The sequence below is a fragment of the Trachemys scripta genome, unplaced genomic scaffold (assembly GCF_013100865.1).
Source record: "Trachemys scripta elegans isolate TJP31775 unplaced genomic scaffold, CAS_Tse_1.0 scaffold_28, whole genome shotgun sequence".
NCBI classification, from domain to species: domain Eukaryota; kingdom Metazoa; phylum Chordata; order Testudines; family Emydidae; genus Trachemys; species Trachemys scripta.
Genome location: NW_023260513.1, coordinates 1,617,191 through 1,635,954, shown reverse-complemented (window position 1 = coordinate 1,635,954; position 18,764 = coordinate 1,617,191). Strand labels below are relative to the sequence as shown.

The 18,764-nt window shown below is 49.1% G+C and overlaps 1 protein-coding gene across 1 annotated transcript; it reads right to left on the bottom strand.

The window, feature by feature from the left end:
• Positions 1-3,174: 3,174 nt before the first annotated feature.
• On the bottom strand, positions 3,175-14,049 carry LOC117870458 (killer cell lectin-like receptor subfamily F member 1). The gene is made up of 6 exons (XM_034757621.1): positions 13,633-14,049; positions 9,791-9,895; positions 9,079-9,252; positions 7,253-7,407; positions 6,666-6,778; positions 3,175-3,429 (listed from the first exon to the last, which is right to left on the bottom strand). Exons 1-6 carry the CDS (start codon positions 13,715-13,717, stop codon positions 3,306-3,308), a joined length of 756 nt encoding a protein of 251 aa, XP_034613512.1. The 5' UTR covers positions 13,718-14,049; the 3' UTR covers positions 3,175-3,305.
• Positions 14,050-18,764: the final 4,715 nt, after the last annotated feature.

Sequence of the window (18,764 nt, the reverse complement as noted above, 5' to 3'; positions counted from 1 at the left end):
GGCAGGGGTCCCAGGAGGGAGCAGTCAGGGGACAAGGAACGGGGGGAGGGTTGGGAGTTCTGGGGGGGCGGGAAGTGGGAGGGGCTAGGGCGGGGCTCCTCCCGTCCTCTTTTTTGCTTGCTGAAATATGGTAACCCTAACCCTACAACACTACTTTAGACACCTCCCCCACTAAGCTTCTTGCATGACAGGTGAGTTTGCCAAAGCACTGCCAAGGAACTAAATTTTTTATTTTTTTTTTCCCCCTTGGGATTATTTTAATGGGATATTGCACTGCTATTCAACCCTAAAATGGCTGAGATTGTGCTCCTGGAGAGGAGACCTACACTAACCGTGCTAAAGGGAGAGAAATAGCAGATTTAATTTGAATATTAGGCAAAAAATATTAAACTTGTCTCAAGGCAGCTCTTTGAGTGGCTTCTTTTAAGTAAGTGCTTTCTTTGGCTTTATAAGACTTTAAGCTCATTTACCTTCGCACATTTATAAAGTTTGCATATATTATAAATTTAAATTTTACTGTTTATTTATGATAAACCAAACACGCCTAGCCTTCAGTTAACTTCTTTTGCTCATCTACAAACTTAGAGCAGAGATTGTCACTGAAGCACCAATGGGATGTGTCTTTGTTTGGTTTTTGTTTAATAAAACAATGTTATTTCTGATGACTTTTGTTTGTTTTTAATCATGGTGTCCCCTAAGGCAAGACAGAGAACCCCGTGTGATTAACATAGTGTGGAGTCAGCCCTGAATTGTCATTGAGACACCATTAAGATTTGGCCCCTACCACATCTCAAGTCCCTGGACTAAATGTTAGTAATTTTAGGGATAAAGACATTCGGTGTTCAGCAAGCCCCCTTCTAACCCATTCAGGCTTCAGGAAGGCCCTTCATGACGTTAGCTGCACCCTACCCAGATGATCTAGTAACCTAGTGTGACATTGACCTCTGCTAGCCTTCCCAGCCAGCATCTCTGGTTGTCCAGAGCTCATCTTCTATAACACTTTCCTAGCTCTGATCAGTAGGCTGGATTTTATAGACCACTAGCTATGATTATTCTTTTATGCTTCTTCCTTTTCTCTACCTCTAACCCAACTAAACAAATGCTACTGTCCCTCTAATAAAGCACTACCTGTTCTTCAGCAGATTCATTTGCTCACCTTCGTCTGGCTGTGTCTTTAGATTGTAAGCCCTTCTGGACAGGGATCGTTTCCTTTCTGTTTATGCCAGTGGTGTAGCTAGACTAGGAAAATGGGGTGGGCCCAGCTTTCAGGTGGGTGGGCAATGATGTGAGCTACCTTCCCCCCCCCCCCATGGGGCTTATGGTTTTGTGGGGCCTGGTCCAGGCCCAATGGGGGGGGGGTCCCCACCCCCTGCAGTCCCCACACACACTCCTGCTGGGAAAATGGTGGCTGGGGGCTGGCCCTATCCTCCCACCTGGCACTCCCTCTGGGCAGGATTGGGGGCTTGCCCCACTCTGCCTGCACAGCTGGCACTCTCCCCAGGGCATGGGGACTTGCCCCACTCAGCCCATGGGGGAGCCCACTCTGTCTGCCCGCCTGGGAGCATTTGGGGGGGCCTGGATGGTAAGTGGGTGGGCCATGGCCCACTCAGGCCCACCCGTGGCTACGCCCCTGGTTTATGCAGTGCTACCACACCAGGGCTTCACTTCTCACTCAAGCCTTTGGGCTCCTGTTAGTAACCATTTTATACTATGCTGGCATCCAATCTGCCTTACGTTTTCATTATCTAGTATGTGTTTTTCCTTGTCAAAAGTTCTGTCGTTTTGAGGAACTTGGCCACAAACTTTTAAAGGTTTATTTAGCCTTGTGATTTACCTGGGGTTTAACACTGGCCCTGGAAGAACGGTATGAGGAGACTTTCTCAGATGGCACATCCCCAGCAGTACAGCACACGGCCATTTTGGTTCATCCTCATCTGCCTTATTTGAGGAGCAGGGTTTGATCACTGATTCAGTCCTGCTCTAGTTGCTGATTCATTCTTTCTGTTCAGCACTACTCCCTGGTTTCTTCTTTTTTTAGATCCTGGGCAGGCTAGAGCTCAAACACTCTAGGAAGGAAGGGTTTTTTGGTTGCTAACATCCCTTGAGTTATAGCCACAACCCAATATTCTGTGTAACTACAAATGCATATTTTTGAAGCCTCTGATGTAGGAATATAGGCCCAAGTTGGGTCTGAGTGAAGTATGGTTATTAATTGAGTTTGGATATTAGCACTAGCAATAGACCCAAAGCATGTGACTAAAAAGAATGAACCCAGATGAAAGGATTGCTTGTGTTAAACTTGGAGTGGCCCTTCAGAATACCAGCGTTCTCTTATTTAAGATTTGGGAAATAAAGAACCACTAGTTAATGGCGCACAGGGTGCAGTAAATAATTGGCTAGAAATGCGTAGCCTAATCCTTAGGAAAAAATATAGCAAAGTAAGATAAGGGAGAAAACCTAGAAGAAAGCAGAGTACGGCCCTAAAGTGCATCAGCTAAGGTCCAATAACCAGCAATGACATCACTTGTTTGTTATAGTGTATTAAACAAACAAGGTTTTCTAGGGGTACTTCAGCAGAGCTCTTCCGTACCCCCTATGGAGTCAGGGAGGGGAGCTGGAACAATTTGTATGGGAGCCATTGAACCAAGCAACGAAAACCAATTCAAGCCGGGGCTGCGAGCAGCACCCCTAGTTCTAGCACCTATGGTGTCAGGCCATGATGGGAAGATACCTCCTGGGCCTGAACCTACTGTAAATATTTTGGCCAGTGCTTAAACAGCAAAGGTGCTAGGGCCTAGACTATGGGTGTATATGCTTAGATTTGTACTGAGGTAACCCACACCAATGGTCTTTGGGACTAATAAAGGCGAGTGTGCATGGAAAGTGAATCAGGGTAACCTTAAACTTATTGGGGAAATTATTTCCAACACCAGACTCAAAGAAATGCAACAGGAAGTGCTAAATGCTCTGGCAGTCTCCATCTTCATTAGGCAAACTTTCAAAATGAAACTTTTCACAACTGTGCACACCCACCTGTATGTGGTGAGAGACTTTTCAGGGAGTCAACCCCAGCTCCTGTTGGGCCGGAGAAATAGAAGTGGAGCTAGCAATTAAGGCCCCAGTCCTCAAAGTTACGAGGCTCCGAACTTCCATTGAGTGCAACATTTTTCTTTTGAACTTTTTTATTCCAGCTTTGAAAAGAAAAAAAAAACAACAATCCCTTAAACTATTGAACCAGTGACAGATTACAACTAAACCTTCTTTCTGCTTCATTTCTACATATAGGGGGTCATTCATGCCTTTGATTACACCAAGAGAGCTTCCTTCTCACAAATCCATTTAACAACAGCATTGCAGGTTTCAGAATGAATCTGCTTCCCTTTTATCACTCCACAGCTGTTTCTTTCACCAGGGCCAACTACTGGGAACCTGCAGACCAAAGGAGAAATTCATAATTTGTGCATTTGAATGTATTAAACAAATCTATAACAGCTCTTTCACTTCAAGAACACACATTGTGATACCTGTCTCTTTCTTCCTTCCCCTCTATTTTTCCTATGGTGTCCTAGGGGATATGTGATGAGCAGGCATGTCTCAGCAGAAAACACTTGTCTACATTACCAAAACAGTTACTCCGGCTGACCTGGTTGTGGGTGTAAGTCATGTGTTAAAGCTACAGCAATCAGCGCTCTTAATACAAATGCACAGAGGATGCAGATGTCTTTTTAAAGACCTTGTATTTCTGCAACCAGAAAGAACCTTCAGCCCAGAGTCAGGCCTAAAGTGATGGTGGCTAAGCTAAGTTTCTAACTTCATCTGTCCTCTCTTATCCTAGCTGTTAGTTAAACAAACAAACAAACAAAAAACACTCACCATCTGAGGATAATTTACTGCAGGGGGAATTCTGCACCACTGCGTACGCACAGAATTCATATCACCCGCAGACTTTTTCCCCCATAGAGTAATATATTCTGACAGGAAGGTGCTGCAATCACACCTTTCATCCAGCAGGGGCTGCTGTGGCACCAGAAGAGAGGGCAGCAGCTCAGGGCTGGAGTACCCAGCTGTGGAGAGGAAGGGGCAGAGGCTGCCTTCCTCGTGGTGCCTTTCATGTGGGGCCAGGTGAGGAGGCACAGGGTATGGAGGGGAGAGGGGTGGACAGCCTGGGGCTGCTGGGAAGTCACACAGACTGGGGTTCAGAAGGGCTAGTGGGGGAACAGACAGGGGCAAGGGCACAGGAGCTAGTGAGGTGACAACATTGAGCTGGGGCTGAATGGGAGTAGGGGTGCAGGGCCACATGGGGACACAGACAGGGGCAGATGTGCCTGACTGAATGGGAGAGGCTAGGGGTCACCCAGGGTCTTCATGGGGGAGGCTCCCCAACTCTCTAACAATCTCTCCCCTCCCCTCCCCTCCCAAAAAATTGATTCATACTTCTCCACCCCACAACCCTCCAGGTTCACGCCAGGCTCCTTCCCTCTCCCTCAGCGCCTCTGTTACCCCCTGACTCCCCCAAGCCTTTGCACTACTTCTGAGGGGTGCGGGAAATACATTTATGTATTGTAGTTTAAATTAGTTATTACTCAAAGTTCTGTATAAATATGCTTAGTAAGGAATTAATTTGTCAAAAAACATTTCCTGAATCTCTTTTGTTGTCTGTATTGTTACAGACATACTTGCTGACAGGTATTTTGAAATAAATTACCAAAATAATTGAAATGGCCACGCTTATATTGTGTTATTTTGACAAAATGTGCAGAATTTTAAAACATTGTGTATAGAATTTTTTTATTTTTTGGCACAGAATTCCCCAGGAGTAATAATAGCAACAAATGTGTAATAATTCCCAGACATAAATGACCAGGTTAAGGTGGAGTGAAGGTTGAGTACACACATCAGTAATTTAGAGTGAAATATATTAGAGGGATTTGCAATTATCCCCAAAATCAGTGTTCTAAACCCAGGAAATCCACAATTAAGGTTATATTTAAAAGGCCTGTTCAGGCATGGAAATACAGAGTTGGCAAATGAAACAACCTTAACACTGCCCTGTAGTGACACCATGCAAGAACCAGACAATTAAGGTATTTTAGTGTTTGTAGTCCTATCTTAGATTAACAGACCGTTAGGATCATCTACTCTGCATTTTGGTGTCCAGAAAGACCCATTGTGATCATCAAGGCCACACAACAGCACCCAGAGATTCCAGCATCAAGGTCAGATTTGGTGGCTGAGCCAGCTGGAATTGAAGTTTAAAGACACATTCGATTTTTTCCATCTCCCTTTCCCCCCCTTCAGCTTTAAGTTACTTTGGGGTCAGCGACTGCCTCCCTGAGTGCTACCCCGCCCTTTCCACTGTGCCTGAGCAGAGGTTGAGCAAGGGAGGCGGTGCGGGGGTGGAAATCCTGAACATTTCAAGCTTTGATCCGATAGTACTTTGACACAGAGACGCTGTGTGCTGGGAGCAGAAGGTAAACTCAAATGCAGGCCCCTTCATTTTCTGAATGCATGATCTAGTCACATTAATGGGTGTGTTCTCTTAAAATCCTGAAATAGGAGAACATTTGTGTACCTTGTGGAAGCAGGTCATCGAATGATGCAGAGGCGTTTTGGATTATGCAGCTGAAAGGAGTCTAGGGTTTGTTTGCCATCACGGGGTGAGGAAAGACGTGGGTGGTTCTTGCCCACTTGGAAATGTGTTACAGGCAAAAGCGTAGTAAATACATGGATGTATAAGGGAGCTTTGCAGAGACTGGTTACCACAATCAGCACCGCCGTGAAGCGTGGGCGTATGGGCTGGTCCACAAGCAGACTGAATAACTCTGAGTCCAATGGCAAGATCAGATCCAGAGAATCTAGGTCACCCGTTATGTGAGCTAACAGCTGAGTTGCAGACACAGAGATGCGTCTGATGAAAGCTTGTGCTCCAATACATCTGTTAGTCTATAAGGTGCCACAGGAATCTTTGTCGCTTTTTACAGACACAGAGACGTGACATTTTGTGAGGGTACTGGATACACATGCCCAGAGAATCTGGCCTGTCTAACTTGCAACCAAAGAAAGCTCTGGTCAGCTTCTGTTTCGTAACTGGCTGGATGGCAGGTAACAAGGTGAAGTTAGTCAATCGTAGCAAGTGTTGTTCCCCTTTCCTACAGTGAGTGCAAGACTTATCCGCCTCACTCTCTAAGTACCCCCGTGATAGCTGCAGAAGAAAGATCTTAGACCCATAGTTAGCCAAGTAATAGGTGAAACCCGCAACTAAGTCATATACCTATATGGTGAGAGCTCTGTGGGGGAGGGACCCTGTTTGTTATAGGTGTGTGTACAGTGCCTAGCACAGTGGGTCACCAGTCCCTCAGTCAGTGGAGCTATGGGCAATTCACACCAGCTGGGGATCTGGCGGACTTAACTACAGGTACAACTGATTCATACCAACTGGGGGTCTGGCCCCAGTGGAGCTCTGGCAGATTTGCACCAACTCAAATAGGGCAAAATACATAGTAATACCTTAGAGAAAATTACCTTCCTACTGACCTGTGTCATGACCTTCAATTCCTCTTAGTGACGGAGGAGGTAGCGTATCACTTTTTGTCCCTGTCAAATCAGAAAATTGAACTATTTCCCCCTAAGCTAATAGAAAATAGTAATCCCCTGCAAACTCTCACAGTGTTTGATCTAGAAGGGAGTTGTCCAGCCAGGTCCACTTCCACTCTGGGGATGTCATGGTGAGTCCCAGCCAAACTGGATTTGTGTCCTGTGTAACACTGGATATGAAATCCTGTAAAGTAGAAGGGAATGGGTGAACATGCCATAAGTTGCTAGAATTCCCTGCATACTCCCTTTGGACACATGCTCTTGATCTTCAGTGGCTATCAGGAGAAACAGTCAGCGCTTCTTCCCCTTGAACCTGAACCAAAGCTACTTCCTTCGAAAGACAGGTCAATTCTGGAGGCAGAGGCGCTCACTGGGAACTGGCCATTGGTGTTGGGCTTAGATGCCTGGGAGAAAGGATTGCCCGGCATGCTGTTTGACCATCTCTGTTCCAGGACTGGTGTTTATGTGTGAATATAGCAAGTAGTCCCAGACTCCATGTTGTTGACTTCTCCTGCACTGGAAATCACCCAACAAGGCCCTGGCATGCTGCTTCTGCTTGGCAGAGGAGCAGCAGCGCTGTTAGAAATAGGGGCAATGATATTATAACTAGTGACCCATTACCCCGGCTGAAGTTGATGTAAATTTCCTTTTACTTTACCATCTCCTTTTGATCCTGGATCACCAGGAGGCGAGAACTCTTTGCTGAGCAATCATCATGGCTCTTGTGCCAAATTCGACTCTCTTTAGATGCCCAGTAACATTTTCCCTCATGCATGAGCCATTCCGTGGGGCAGAGTCTGCACCTGGAGCCCTCTGCAGTGGGGAATGAAGACAGAGATGTCTGTATAGACTCTTCATTTTCAACATTCAATGAATCATAGAATAGAATATCAGGGTTGGAAGGGACCTCAAGAGGTCATCTAGTCCAACCCCCTGCTCAAAGCAGGACCAATCCAATTCCATCAAGGCCATTTCTCTCTAGTTTTGTTTAAGGTCAGGCCCAGTATTCACATGGCAGGACGCACTGCAACCCAGGGTGGAGGTGCATTGGTAAAGGTGTCCGCCAGCCCCCTGGTACTGGATAATGGCAGTTCATGGGTGGAACGGTGTGGGGATTTGGTGCTTTTATCTGAACGTGGAAATCATTAGATTGTGTATCATGTAAATCCAAGTTATGGACTGTCGGTGAATGCAATCTCCCCCGTCCACCCAAAGATCATGCAGAATCGGAAACTAGAGCTGTCCAGCAAAAAGGTTGCCATTCCCGTTGGCCTTCTTCTGGTGCATCTTAAAGGTAGGTGGTGGGGAAGCATGCTGGAGAGTGATGATCTGCTGGTGTGCAGGAAACACCCTGACAATTGAGGGTTGTGTGGAGATACACATACATTTATTCATGCATGTCCCTGGATAGCTACACCCATAAAATCAGGAGAAAAGGCAGCACTCGCCTAGTTTGGACCTCTGTCCAAGCAGAGGTCTTGGGAACTGGGCAAGGTTGGTTCTAATCCCAGCTTTGACACTGATCCATTGCTTAACCTTGGGCAAGTCACTTCATCGGTGTGTGCCTCCGTTTCCCCTGCAGTGAAAATGGGATAATGACCTCTAGGGGTTGGGAAGCTGAATCTACTGAGACTGTAAAGCACTTTGTGATGCTCCAGTGGAAGGGGATCTAAATGCTAAACATTAATGAAGATCACATTTTTTGCCTGCTCATGATGATATTTCCAATCAGTAACTTACACTTATTTCTTAAACAATTCTTTCCTGGCACAGCAAAGCCACATTTCTCACTGAGGGCTCTCTACAGACCCTCTCATCTCACATCTTTCGGATGAGTTACGGGAAGGCTGTTCTTTGGAAATAAAGAAAATCTAGTTCATGGAGTTCAACTCTTGTTAGAAAAATAACTTGTTTCTGGGCTCTCAGCTGCTGCCATTCCAAACGCAGCAGTACGGCTTGGGGCACTGAAAATTAGCACCTCTGTGTTTTGATCTCATCACCTCTTCCAGTCTTTCAGATGGTGAAATCAAAACGAGGTTATTACATCTCATTGCCTCTTTTGAACAGTGACGTTGCTTTACCAGTTTGGGTAGCTACATCTTTCCCGTCCCTTAATTCCCCCCTGAAATTTCAGTTGGACATTTCTGCTCCTTAGCTGTTGTGTACAGTGTTGCTGTGTGCTGCTAAGAAGCCAGAAGGTTTCTCCCCAGAGATGGCTGCATATTGTTGCCAGATGTTTTATGGTAGAGAGATAGCTACGCCATAGGGCAATCTCTTTCCCCTGCCGGACACTGGTGTGTATAAAATGGGATACAGGAAAGGGATTAGGGATCTCTTAACCCTTGGGATGCAAGATTCATAAGCAATAGGATATTTACTGCATATATTGAAGTTACCTGTTCTGTGCACCCTAAATTCCAAACTCACCACTAGATGTCACTGCAATGCAGGAAGCTGCACTGGTACCGAATGAACTGAGGTTACCTGGTGAGCTGCTGTAGGAAGGTTCACACAGAAATTGTTTCAAGCGAGACAGGAAATCCTCCCGGCCAGTGTCGCACTTAGTTCCATTGGTGGGTCTGTGACTGGCCCCATCGCTATGCAGGGTATTCACTGCTGCTCTGGTCCGTTCTTCACAAGGGACTTGTAACTGGAAAACTTCAAAACAGCACCAGCGTCAATGACAAGAGGGGTTGGAGAAAACTGAGTGTTTAATGGGGTTGTCACCTGTGAGGAACAAAAACCTGGGACATCTGGGATGATCCTGAGCCCGTATAACTAGACAGCTGGCAGTGTGTACTGAGCACCTGGACAGATTTAAAGGGACGATCCTGGGAAAACCTGGCCAGGTGTTACAAACCCTAGTGTTAAACCCACTAAGTACTGTATCTGTTGAATCTAGGGTAGGGTTAGAGAGCTGGAGTGAGACAGAACAAACGAGACTCTTTTTCATCACACATTGTAAGGTGCAGTCCCCTTTTCCCTACACGTTTAACAGCGATATGGTCTAGGCAGGTCCCAGGACTCTCATGGACATCAGAGCTGGATACACCTGACGACGAGGATGTGCCTGGAGTTTTAATCACAGACACACTGGAAGCAGAAGTGGAAGCTTGATGGCACTGTGGAGGAAGGAGAATTCATGGCGCACTGTTACATACCTGTGCAAAGGGATACACGTCCTGGAACTACTCACCCCGCAGCCCCAGCACTATCACAGCTGCCAGCAGGACAATATTCCCAGCCCATCCGACCCCTAGAGCAATTCGAATCCAGTGGGGACACTGACGGGAATCTGCAACTGTCAATATTTGAAGCACAGTCAACATCCAGGGGAAGGGATAACAGTGAGACATGAGACTCTGCTGTGGAGTCCATGCAGTGTCCAGGTAATATCAGGAGCAGCCGTTTCAGCTGTATGGGGATAACCAGAATAATGTACAGGGAAGCAGATGCAAACTCTAACGATACCTACGAGAGGAAGGGGAGGTAACATCGTTTAATGGACCAAATTCTGTTGGTGAGAGACAAGCTTTTCAGAAACACCGAGCTCTTCTTCAGAGCTTATCTCTTCCACCAAGAAAAGTTGGTCCAATAAGAGGTATCACCTCACCCACCTTGTCACTTCAATATCCTGGGACCAACATGGCTATCCACCACTGCAAACAATAATACCACCTACTATCAGCCAGATAACAAATTAACAGTCACTCTGACTCACTGACAGTGTTACATAAAGGGGATGGTGATGAGTATTTGCCCATGTGGCTACACAGCGAATCTGTGCTTCAGCCATCCCAGTTGTGATATGTGGAAAACTGTGTTAAAATTACAAGCTATCCCTTTAAATCCTCAGGGGTTTTCCTGGTCCTGCTTGCAGGCTAGTGGGCGCTGTAGGGAAATGTGCCATTACAGTCAATCTGCACAGAGCCAGGCTTGAGTAAGGTGGAGTGAGCTGTGCTGGTGTGTCTTAGGGAGCAGCCTGCTTTGTCTCTCTCTGTTTTTGGTTCTTGTGCATTCTCATTCTGAATTCTATGAAAAAGTCATATTACATTGCAACCTTCCAGCAAGAGTAGTTATGTTTTTATCTAAGTTCTTTTTGTGTATGCTGTGAACAACTGGTATGGAAAGCCACTCTGGCTTATGTAGAATTGGCAATTCCAAATTTTCAAGGCTGTCTTCCATAGGAACAGTATCAGAGGTTTACTTTTCACTTTGAACTAGAGATGGTAGGAATTTTTGTTCAAATCATCTTTTTTTTTTTTTTTACAAATTTTAAATGAAAATGTTGGCAAAATGTGTTGCTTTGAAAATGTTTTTTTGATGAAAGAGAAAATGTTTATTTTTTCCTTCCCGTCACTCCCCCCCCCACACTTCCTTCCCTCCATCCTTTTTTCTTCACATGTTGCCATTGAAAAGGGGTGGGGTCCCCTTTTCAGTGGCAAAATGGGAAAAGGAAAGAAAAAACAAGAGGGGGAATAAAAAAAAAGTTAAAAAATTTCAATTCAATATTTTGATGACAATTTTTAAAAATTAGAAACATAATTCAGCTTCAAACCAGCAAACAAAAACTTCAAAGAATTTTGTAAAAACAAATGTGTAGCATTTTCAACCAGCTCTACTTTAAATGAAGCTTGTTTAGTCTTGGGCCTTCCAGCAACGGCTATAATCGCCCTGGCAGAAGTCACAGTGCTCCCAGCATCAAATCATCTGACTTTGAGTAACTTCTGGATTAGTAGATTTCAAGGCCAGGAGGGACACCACTGCGATCTGACCTCCTGTATAACCCAGGCCAGAGACCTGCCCCAGATTTATTCCTTTTGAACTACATCTTAAAATTGGAGCCCATAATTCATAAAAGTTGGACGTGTTGGTTTGAATTTTTATTGACACCCAAGTTATTAGTTAATTACTAATGTTACAGTAAGAGCCAGCCACTATCAGGAGCCCATTCGGATTCTTATAGTTCACCCATCAGTAGGCTATTTGAACATCATTGTGCTACACACCAACACGAACACAATAGGAGAGCATGTGATCTGAATAGACTAGGCAAAGAAATGATTATGATCCTTACGCAAGGATCCCCTTCATTTTCAGTATTTACTCATTTTTCTCTGAAAGTTTCCCAAGTTTTGAAAAGCCAGGATTCAGGTTGAACTGATTTTCCACCTGAATTTGGCTTTTTTGGGCCCCAAGAATTTTTTGCAGAAGTAGAAGAACTGAAACGTAAATTGAAGGACGCGGGAGGATGTGTGTGGGCGGGGAGAGAAGACTGCACACATTAAGTGCTGAACACTCCGCCAGACCCTGGCCCTTCAGCGCAGTCCCATCTACTTCTCCTGCGCAGGTTCCGTCTGACAGGGGAAGCAGCCGGGTCTCTCTGCCGTGGAGAGCGAGATGGGCAGGGAGCCTGGTCCTGGCAGCCAAGAACAGCCGCACAGAACCTCTCCCGTCTCCGCACAGAGCCCCCTCCTGACCTTACCCCTTCAGCACGGCCCAGGGAGCAGATGGGGCTGTGCTGAAGGACCCGGATCAGGAGGAGGTTCTGTCTGGCAGGAGGGCCAGTACTCAGTGTGCAGCCTTCTATTCCCCTCCTCACCCCAGCCCTTCACATTGGCCCTGCCCGCTTCCCCTGAGCTGTGGGGGAACAAGATGAGCAGGATCTCGATAGTGGAGACTACCAGACTGCTACATCATGAGCATCCCCCTTTCCCTGGCCCCCCAATAGACCAAGCCCCCCTCTGAGCCACCCACTACCTTTTGTTTTCAGTTTTTACCGATTTGAACCCATTTAAATTTTTTTAGAATAAACACTGATAAATTCCCAGGAAATATTTTTTAAAAATAAGGGCCTTTGTTTTCATCCCCATGCTGCAGCAGGGGAAACTGAGGCACAGAGCTACAGTGATTGGCCCCAAGTTGCCCAGGGAGCCAGTGGTACAGCTGGGAATTGAACCCAGGAGCAGGTGAATGTCTTAGCCACAAGAACCGTTTTCTCACTAAAGAATAAAACTATTATGGATTTTACAGAACAAACTCTATGGAATTCTGTGTGGAGAAAACACAACTCCTTTTCATCCGCCTTTGAATTGAAAATACAGCTTGTCAATTTACCCCAAACTTTTCAATGAAAATCCTCCCCTAGCCTCAGAAAGACACACATATTTCAGGGAGACAAAGGGGATGAGATAATATCCTTTATCAGATCACTTGATGATTCCCTGTTCTGTCCATTCCTTCTGGGACACCTGGTGTTGGCCACTGTTGGAAGACAGGATACTGGGCTAGATGGACCTTTGGTCTGACCCAGTATGGCCGTTCTTATGTTCTTATTGGCTTAACTTTATTTGGTGGAAGAGACAAGCTTTCGAGCTACACAGACCTGAAGGAAAGCGCCGTGTGACTGGAAAGTTTGTCTCTTCCACCAACCAAAGTTGGTCCAATAAAAGACATTACTCACCTTGTCTATCTCATATCCTGGTACCAACACAGCTACAACATGCATACCTACAATTCGGGCTAAACAGAGATTTCCCAACCTCTACGAAAGTTACAAGGTGAGGTGAAGTTCACTCAGAATCAGGCTTGTGCTGAAAACTGCCTTCTGCTTAATGTCTCTATGGAGTCACTGCTGGAGCTCCACTGAGTCAACATCAGCTTGTGAGAAATGTTAGTTATCGTTTGAGGTTTAGGCCCTGAACGGTGCTATGCAGCGTAGTGAACCCAACACCAAGGAGTAAGTATTTGCTGGGTCAAGTCCTTAGCTGTGACATTGGAAATACAATATTAAGGGCCAGATTCTGCCACTCTTACTCCCAGGGAGTCATCCACTCCCCCTGAGACACTTTCACTCATCTCTTCTGACATGCGGCATGCAAAGGCCCAGGTTGGGACTGTCAGAGCCGTCCAGTGGAGTTGGGCGCCCAACTCTCCTAGTAAATTTCAGCTCCCTTGGGTCTCTTTGAAGCCCCAGCCGCACCCTGTAATTGCTGCGTTGTGAAAGTAGATGCCCTGGGAGAATGCTCAGTCACTTACCTTGGGGCCCAGCTCCCGGGGGGCGGCCTGATTGTCTCTCCTTCGGCCGGAGGTTTAATACCGTGTAGCCCTCTTCGTCCTCCATTAGCCAAGCGCGTCCCTGGTTTGATTTCCCAGCAGGTGCTCAGAGGGGGGAAAGGAGGCCCCCCATTAACTTGCCATCAGACTTGGTCTGTGCAGCTCAGGGCTTCCCTGAGCACTGACCGTTCTTCAAGGGAAACCACACAGGAAATGCAGGTACCAAGCGCATGTGTGGTCTTAGCTACATCTCTCCTCCGCCCTCCCCTGGACTGTGCTGGAGACCTGCACTGGTTGGACAGAATGGCTTTGAATACAAGTGGGTCAGGGCCCCGCGGCTAGTCATGCTGAACTGGGTTTCAAACTGATGCACGTTCGCCCTGCGTCCGCACTAGCGGCCTCCTAAACCGTTTCCCCTGCAATGTCCTCTGGGTACTGATCCTGCTCTTCCCAGCTCAGCCCTCAGAAGCAGTGCATTCTGGGAAACGCTGAAACCCCCCCAGCGCATTGAGGGGCAGCAGTGGGAGGGGATGTATGGACCTGTATAAGTCACTGTTCCATAGCCTCAGCTGTGCTGGATCTGCCGAGGATATGGGTCTGTCACAGCCCCACGTACAGCCCCTGACGCTCTGGTTCACACTGTAGAGAGGTTCACACTTCTGGCTCTGAAGCTGCCTGGATCAGTTCCTGCTGGTGCTTGTCACATGCGCCCGTCTGCGTTTTCCAATCCTTGAATCATCCTGGATTGCGGGCGCCAGAACTGGACACAGGATTCCAGCAGCCGTCACAGCAGGGCCAAATCCAGAGGTAAAATAACCTCCCAGCTCCTACTCGAGATTCCCCTGTTTCTACACCCCAGGATCACATTAGCCCTTTTGGCCACAGTGTCGCACTGGGCGCTCGTGTTCAGCTGATCATCCACCATGTCCCCAAAGTTCTCTGTCCTACTGCGCTCACGGGCTTTGTGCTCCACGTGTCCTGTAGCACGTGTGAGGGCAGAGTGCTGGTACGTGTGTTAATGGCAGGCTGGGGCAGGGCTCAAAGAGGGCAGAGTTAAGGTTGTGTTGTGGGGTGAGGATTTTCCCTCAGTGTTTGCATATCAGTGACCTGCGTTCATTTGCTAGAATGTTGTTTGACCAACTCGTGCTGCTACAATCCGACAGGTCAGTAGAGAGGTTTTGGGAATTAGTGCAGGCAGTTCGACAGTAGGAAGAATTGCAGACAGCCAGAGAGCTCGCTGGAAATTTTTGTAGCCACTTCAGCAAACACATGAGCATGAGCCGGACCCAGGGGCTCTCACAGGAAATTGCCTTTGATCAAGAAATTGCGTAGTACCCAGGCGGGTTGTTCACACCATCAGCATCCTCTGGTGCTGCGGGCTAGCTCAGATCAGCGCTTCCTGTCCGTGCTAGGTGCTGCCATTCGCTGCTTTCACCTCCCTCTCCCTGGGCTCTGCCTGTGTCCCAAAGACCAGCCTCACCCACTCTTGGTACATGCAGGGCTGCAGGGAATGGGCGAAGAGTAACGACAGGAAGATACCAAACCAGTGTTGTGTAGCATGACAGGGCAGGTCATTAAACCCAAGACTGAGGTTGGGCCCAGGGGGAGGAGCTGGTAGCAGCAGAGCAAAGGGAGGTGATGGGAGCTGGCCCAGCGAAGTGGGGTTTGAAGGTGGATTGAGAGGCTCCTTCAAGCCCTGGGAGAGAGAGGCCAATCCAGACATTGGGGGCTGTAGGCCCAAGGGGGAGAAGATGAAGGATCAAGGAGGGAGGAGGTGGTGGAGTGGGGTTAGGAGGGACCTTTCCCTGGGGACAGGTTATCCTAGAACTGCAGAGTGTCTTGTTCCTTCCTCTGGTGCTGGCCAGTGTCAGAGACAAGAGAGGGGGTAGAGGGACCCTCGGTCTGCCAATCCCTGCGATACTGGGAGTGCAGCCCAAGCACTGGAAAGGGGGCGGAGCTAGGGACGGAGAGGTGGGCAGGGCAGGACCGTGCAGCACCGTCACGTGAGGACGAGCAGCTGATCCGCTCCTGCCTTGAACCTTGTAGAGTCAGTTACCCAATGGGTGGAGACACTGATGGATTTACAAAGCTAAACTCAACCCGGAGAGACAGAGAGAGAGAGAGAGAGACTGGCCTTGGGGTTAAGGCACTGGGCTGGGACTCAGCAGATGTGGGCTCAGTTCCCAGATCTGCCTCAGACTCCCTGTGCGACCGTGGGCAAGTCACAGCCGTCGAGCTCAAACTTTGCATGTGCAGACAAGGGATCTCCTCTGGCTAGAGAACGTGCGTGGGAAACTTCCAGGGGAAAGCAGCCTCTCTGAAACAGATGGAGCAGCCTGACAAGATGGAGTTGATCACAGGATGTAGTTCATTAGAAGCTTAGCTATGGGGTCACCACGAGGTGTGTCTGGCTCTCATCCTGCCTGTCGGGCCTGTCGTGTGTCTTTACTTCCTATGTGGTTTCGCACTCACTTTCATGGAGAAGCAAAGCTCCCACCACAGGCATGAGCCTGAAGCTACAGCCTGAGTCCAAATGCAGTTAATCACTGTGTTACAGTCGCACCCACGTGTGAAAGAGATAAGCCCACGTGGAACGGATTTAAGCACAGCTAACTGCTGTGGAGACTTTGATTGTTCTGGCACTAATACTCCTGGAGGAATTCTGTACCAACTGCACTGCCACATTCATGTCCCCCGCAGAATTTTTGCTTTCCCACAGAAAAATGACAGGGAAGCTGCAAAAGCGGTCACACGCCTCTCCCCAGCAGCGCAGGTGTGTCGTGTCAGGTGCCCAGAGCAGCTGGCAAAGAGGTAAATCACCACAGGAGTGGGGGGCAGGGGTGGGGACACCCCAGCCAGTGTATCCTACCTTGCACCAGGTGCAAGTCCCGGCTGGGGAAGACTGAATTCTACCTTGCACGGAACACCCTTTTTCCCCAGAGGAGCTGGTCCAGGTCAGACCCACCCCCAGAAATGTCCCCTGGCCGCAGGAAGTGCCGCACACACCCCCAACTCCCGCTTCCTGCCCTCCCACCCACAGGGGGAGGGATCACTGTACAGGGAGCTGCTCCCCCTTCCGCCCAATCCCTGTGCATCCAGACCCCTCCATCCCCAGATCCCCCAGCTGCGCCTCAGACTCCCACACCCAGATCCAGACACCCAGTCCTGCACCCCAACGAGCCCCACCCCAATGAACCCTACCCCCCGGCACCTGGACCATCCTGATGGGCCCCAACCACCTTCACCTGGAGCCCCTGCAGAGTCCCATTGCCCCTGCATCCAGAACCCCCCCAATGAGTCCCTGTGCATCCAGCTCCCTCTTACACCCAGACCCTCCCCTGAGCTGCTCGCACCCAGATTGTCCGACACAGAAACCTCTGGATCCCCCCACACACACTCCACGCTTGGATCCTGCTGGACTGAGGCCCACACCCGGCGCAGAGGGGCAGGACTCCAGGGTGTTTCTGGGGCAGGCCCAGCCCCTGCACTGTCAGGGTCGGGTGCAGCCTCACTGGTACATCTGTGTCCTGGGGGAGGAGGGGAAGGGGGATGCTGGCTGATCTAAATTCTCTGTAAGCTGTGCGCCCGCGCAGCGGCCTATTTAGCACCATGCAGGTGCTCAGGGAACCCACCTGGCTGGGACATGCTGAGGCGCCCCTCCCCCGACCCCAACTCAGCCACGGACACCCTTGCCCTGCCCCCTGTCCTGAGGCCCCACCCGTGAGGCCCCACTCATTCCAGCCCCCCTCCCTCTGTCGCTTGCTCTCCCCCACCCTCACTCACTTTCACTGGGCTGGGGATGCGGGAGGGGGTGCAGGCTCCAGCTGGGGGTGCGGGCAGCGGGGTGGGGCCAGAAATGAGGGGTTCAGGGTGCTGGAGGGTAGGGTGAGCAGATGTCCCAATTTTATAGGGACAGTCCTGATTTTTGGGTCTTTTTCTAATATAGGCTCCTATTACCCCCTCACCCCCATCCTGATTTTTCACACTTGCTCTCTGGTCACCCTACTGGAAGGGGCTCTGGGCTGGGGCAGGGGGTTCGGGGTGCAGGAGGAGGTGCAGGCTCTGGGAGGGAGTTAGGGTGCGGGAGGGGTTTCCGACCTGGGGCAGGAGGTCGGGGTGGAGGCTTCGGTCAGGTGGTGCTTGCCTCAAGCAGCTCCCAATTGGTGGCGCAGTACGGCTAAGGCTCCTGGAAGTGGCTGCCACGTCCAGCCCCTAGGTGGAGGCGTGGCCAGGCAGCTCTGTGTGGTGCATACTGCCTACGCCCACAGGTGCCGCCCCCGCAGCTCCCATTGGCTGTGGTTCCTGCTGTCGCTCGGGGCGGGGGCAAAGCGCTGAGCTTCCCTAGGGGCCGCAGGGACATGCTGGTCACTTCCAGGAGCCTCACGGAGCCAGGGCAGGCAGGGAGCCTGCCTTAGCCCCACTGCGCCATCGACCGGACTTTTAATGGCCTAGTCAGGGTGCTGACTGGAGCAGCCAGGGACCCTTTTCGACCAGACATTCTGGTCAAAAAACAGTTGTCCGGCGACCCTATCTCATGGGCAGTGGTGAGAGAGCCTGCTCCAGAGAACGTTTTCTCCAAAATGCAGTCAGGGTGGCTAGGCCCCAAAACAGGAGGGTTCATATTCCTTCTATTTGTATCCTGATTCAGAGGGAATAACCTGCCCGGAGGGGTCAAGAGGACACTTCTCTCAGTCAGTGGCTGGCTCACGGCCTGAAGCAGGAGGGTTCGTACCCCTGAGACACTGAACCCTCTCCAGGAGAACTCTGGATGGTCTCATTATCCATCTCAAGGTCCCATCCTTTTCTGAATCCTGCTGAGCTCTGGGCTTCAGTAACAGCCTGTGGCAGCGAGTTACCCTGGGCACAAGGCTGCTAGTTACATGTTTTATGCAACAGGAGAGGAAAGAAGAAAGAACTCCTGTTCTTCTTTTTAAGAGTGGTGTGTAATTCAGTCAATTCCACAGAATGGCCACTAGGGGGAACCAGCCCCCCTGACTGCGGGTGACCTGCTGGCCTTAACGCTGAGGGTTTTGCATCCAAGGATCATTTACATTGATCCAGGTTTCTTTTGCCGGGTAAAGCAGCAGGGAGAGGGTTAAACAAAAGCACTCGCA

Coding starts and splice junctions, on each gene's coding strand:
- LOC117870458 (XM_034757621.1), bottom strand. CDS start 13,717: ATGGAGGACGAAGAGGGCTACACGGTATTAAACCTCCGGCCGAAGGAG. Junction 9,896..13,632: donor CCCGGGAGCTGGGCCCCAAG/GTAAGTGACTGA, acceptor AAATATTGACAG/TTGCAGATTCCCGTCAGTGT. Junction 3,430..6,665: donor TCCCTTCTAGATCAAACACT/GTGAGAGTTTGC, acceptor TTTGGTCTGCAG/GTTCCCAGTAGTTGGCCCTG.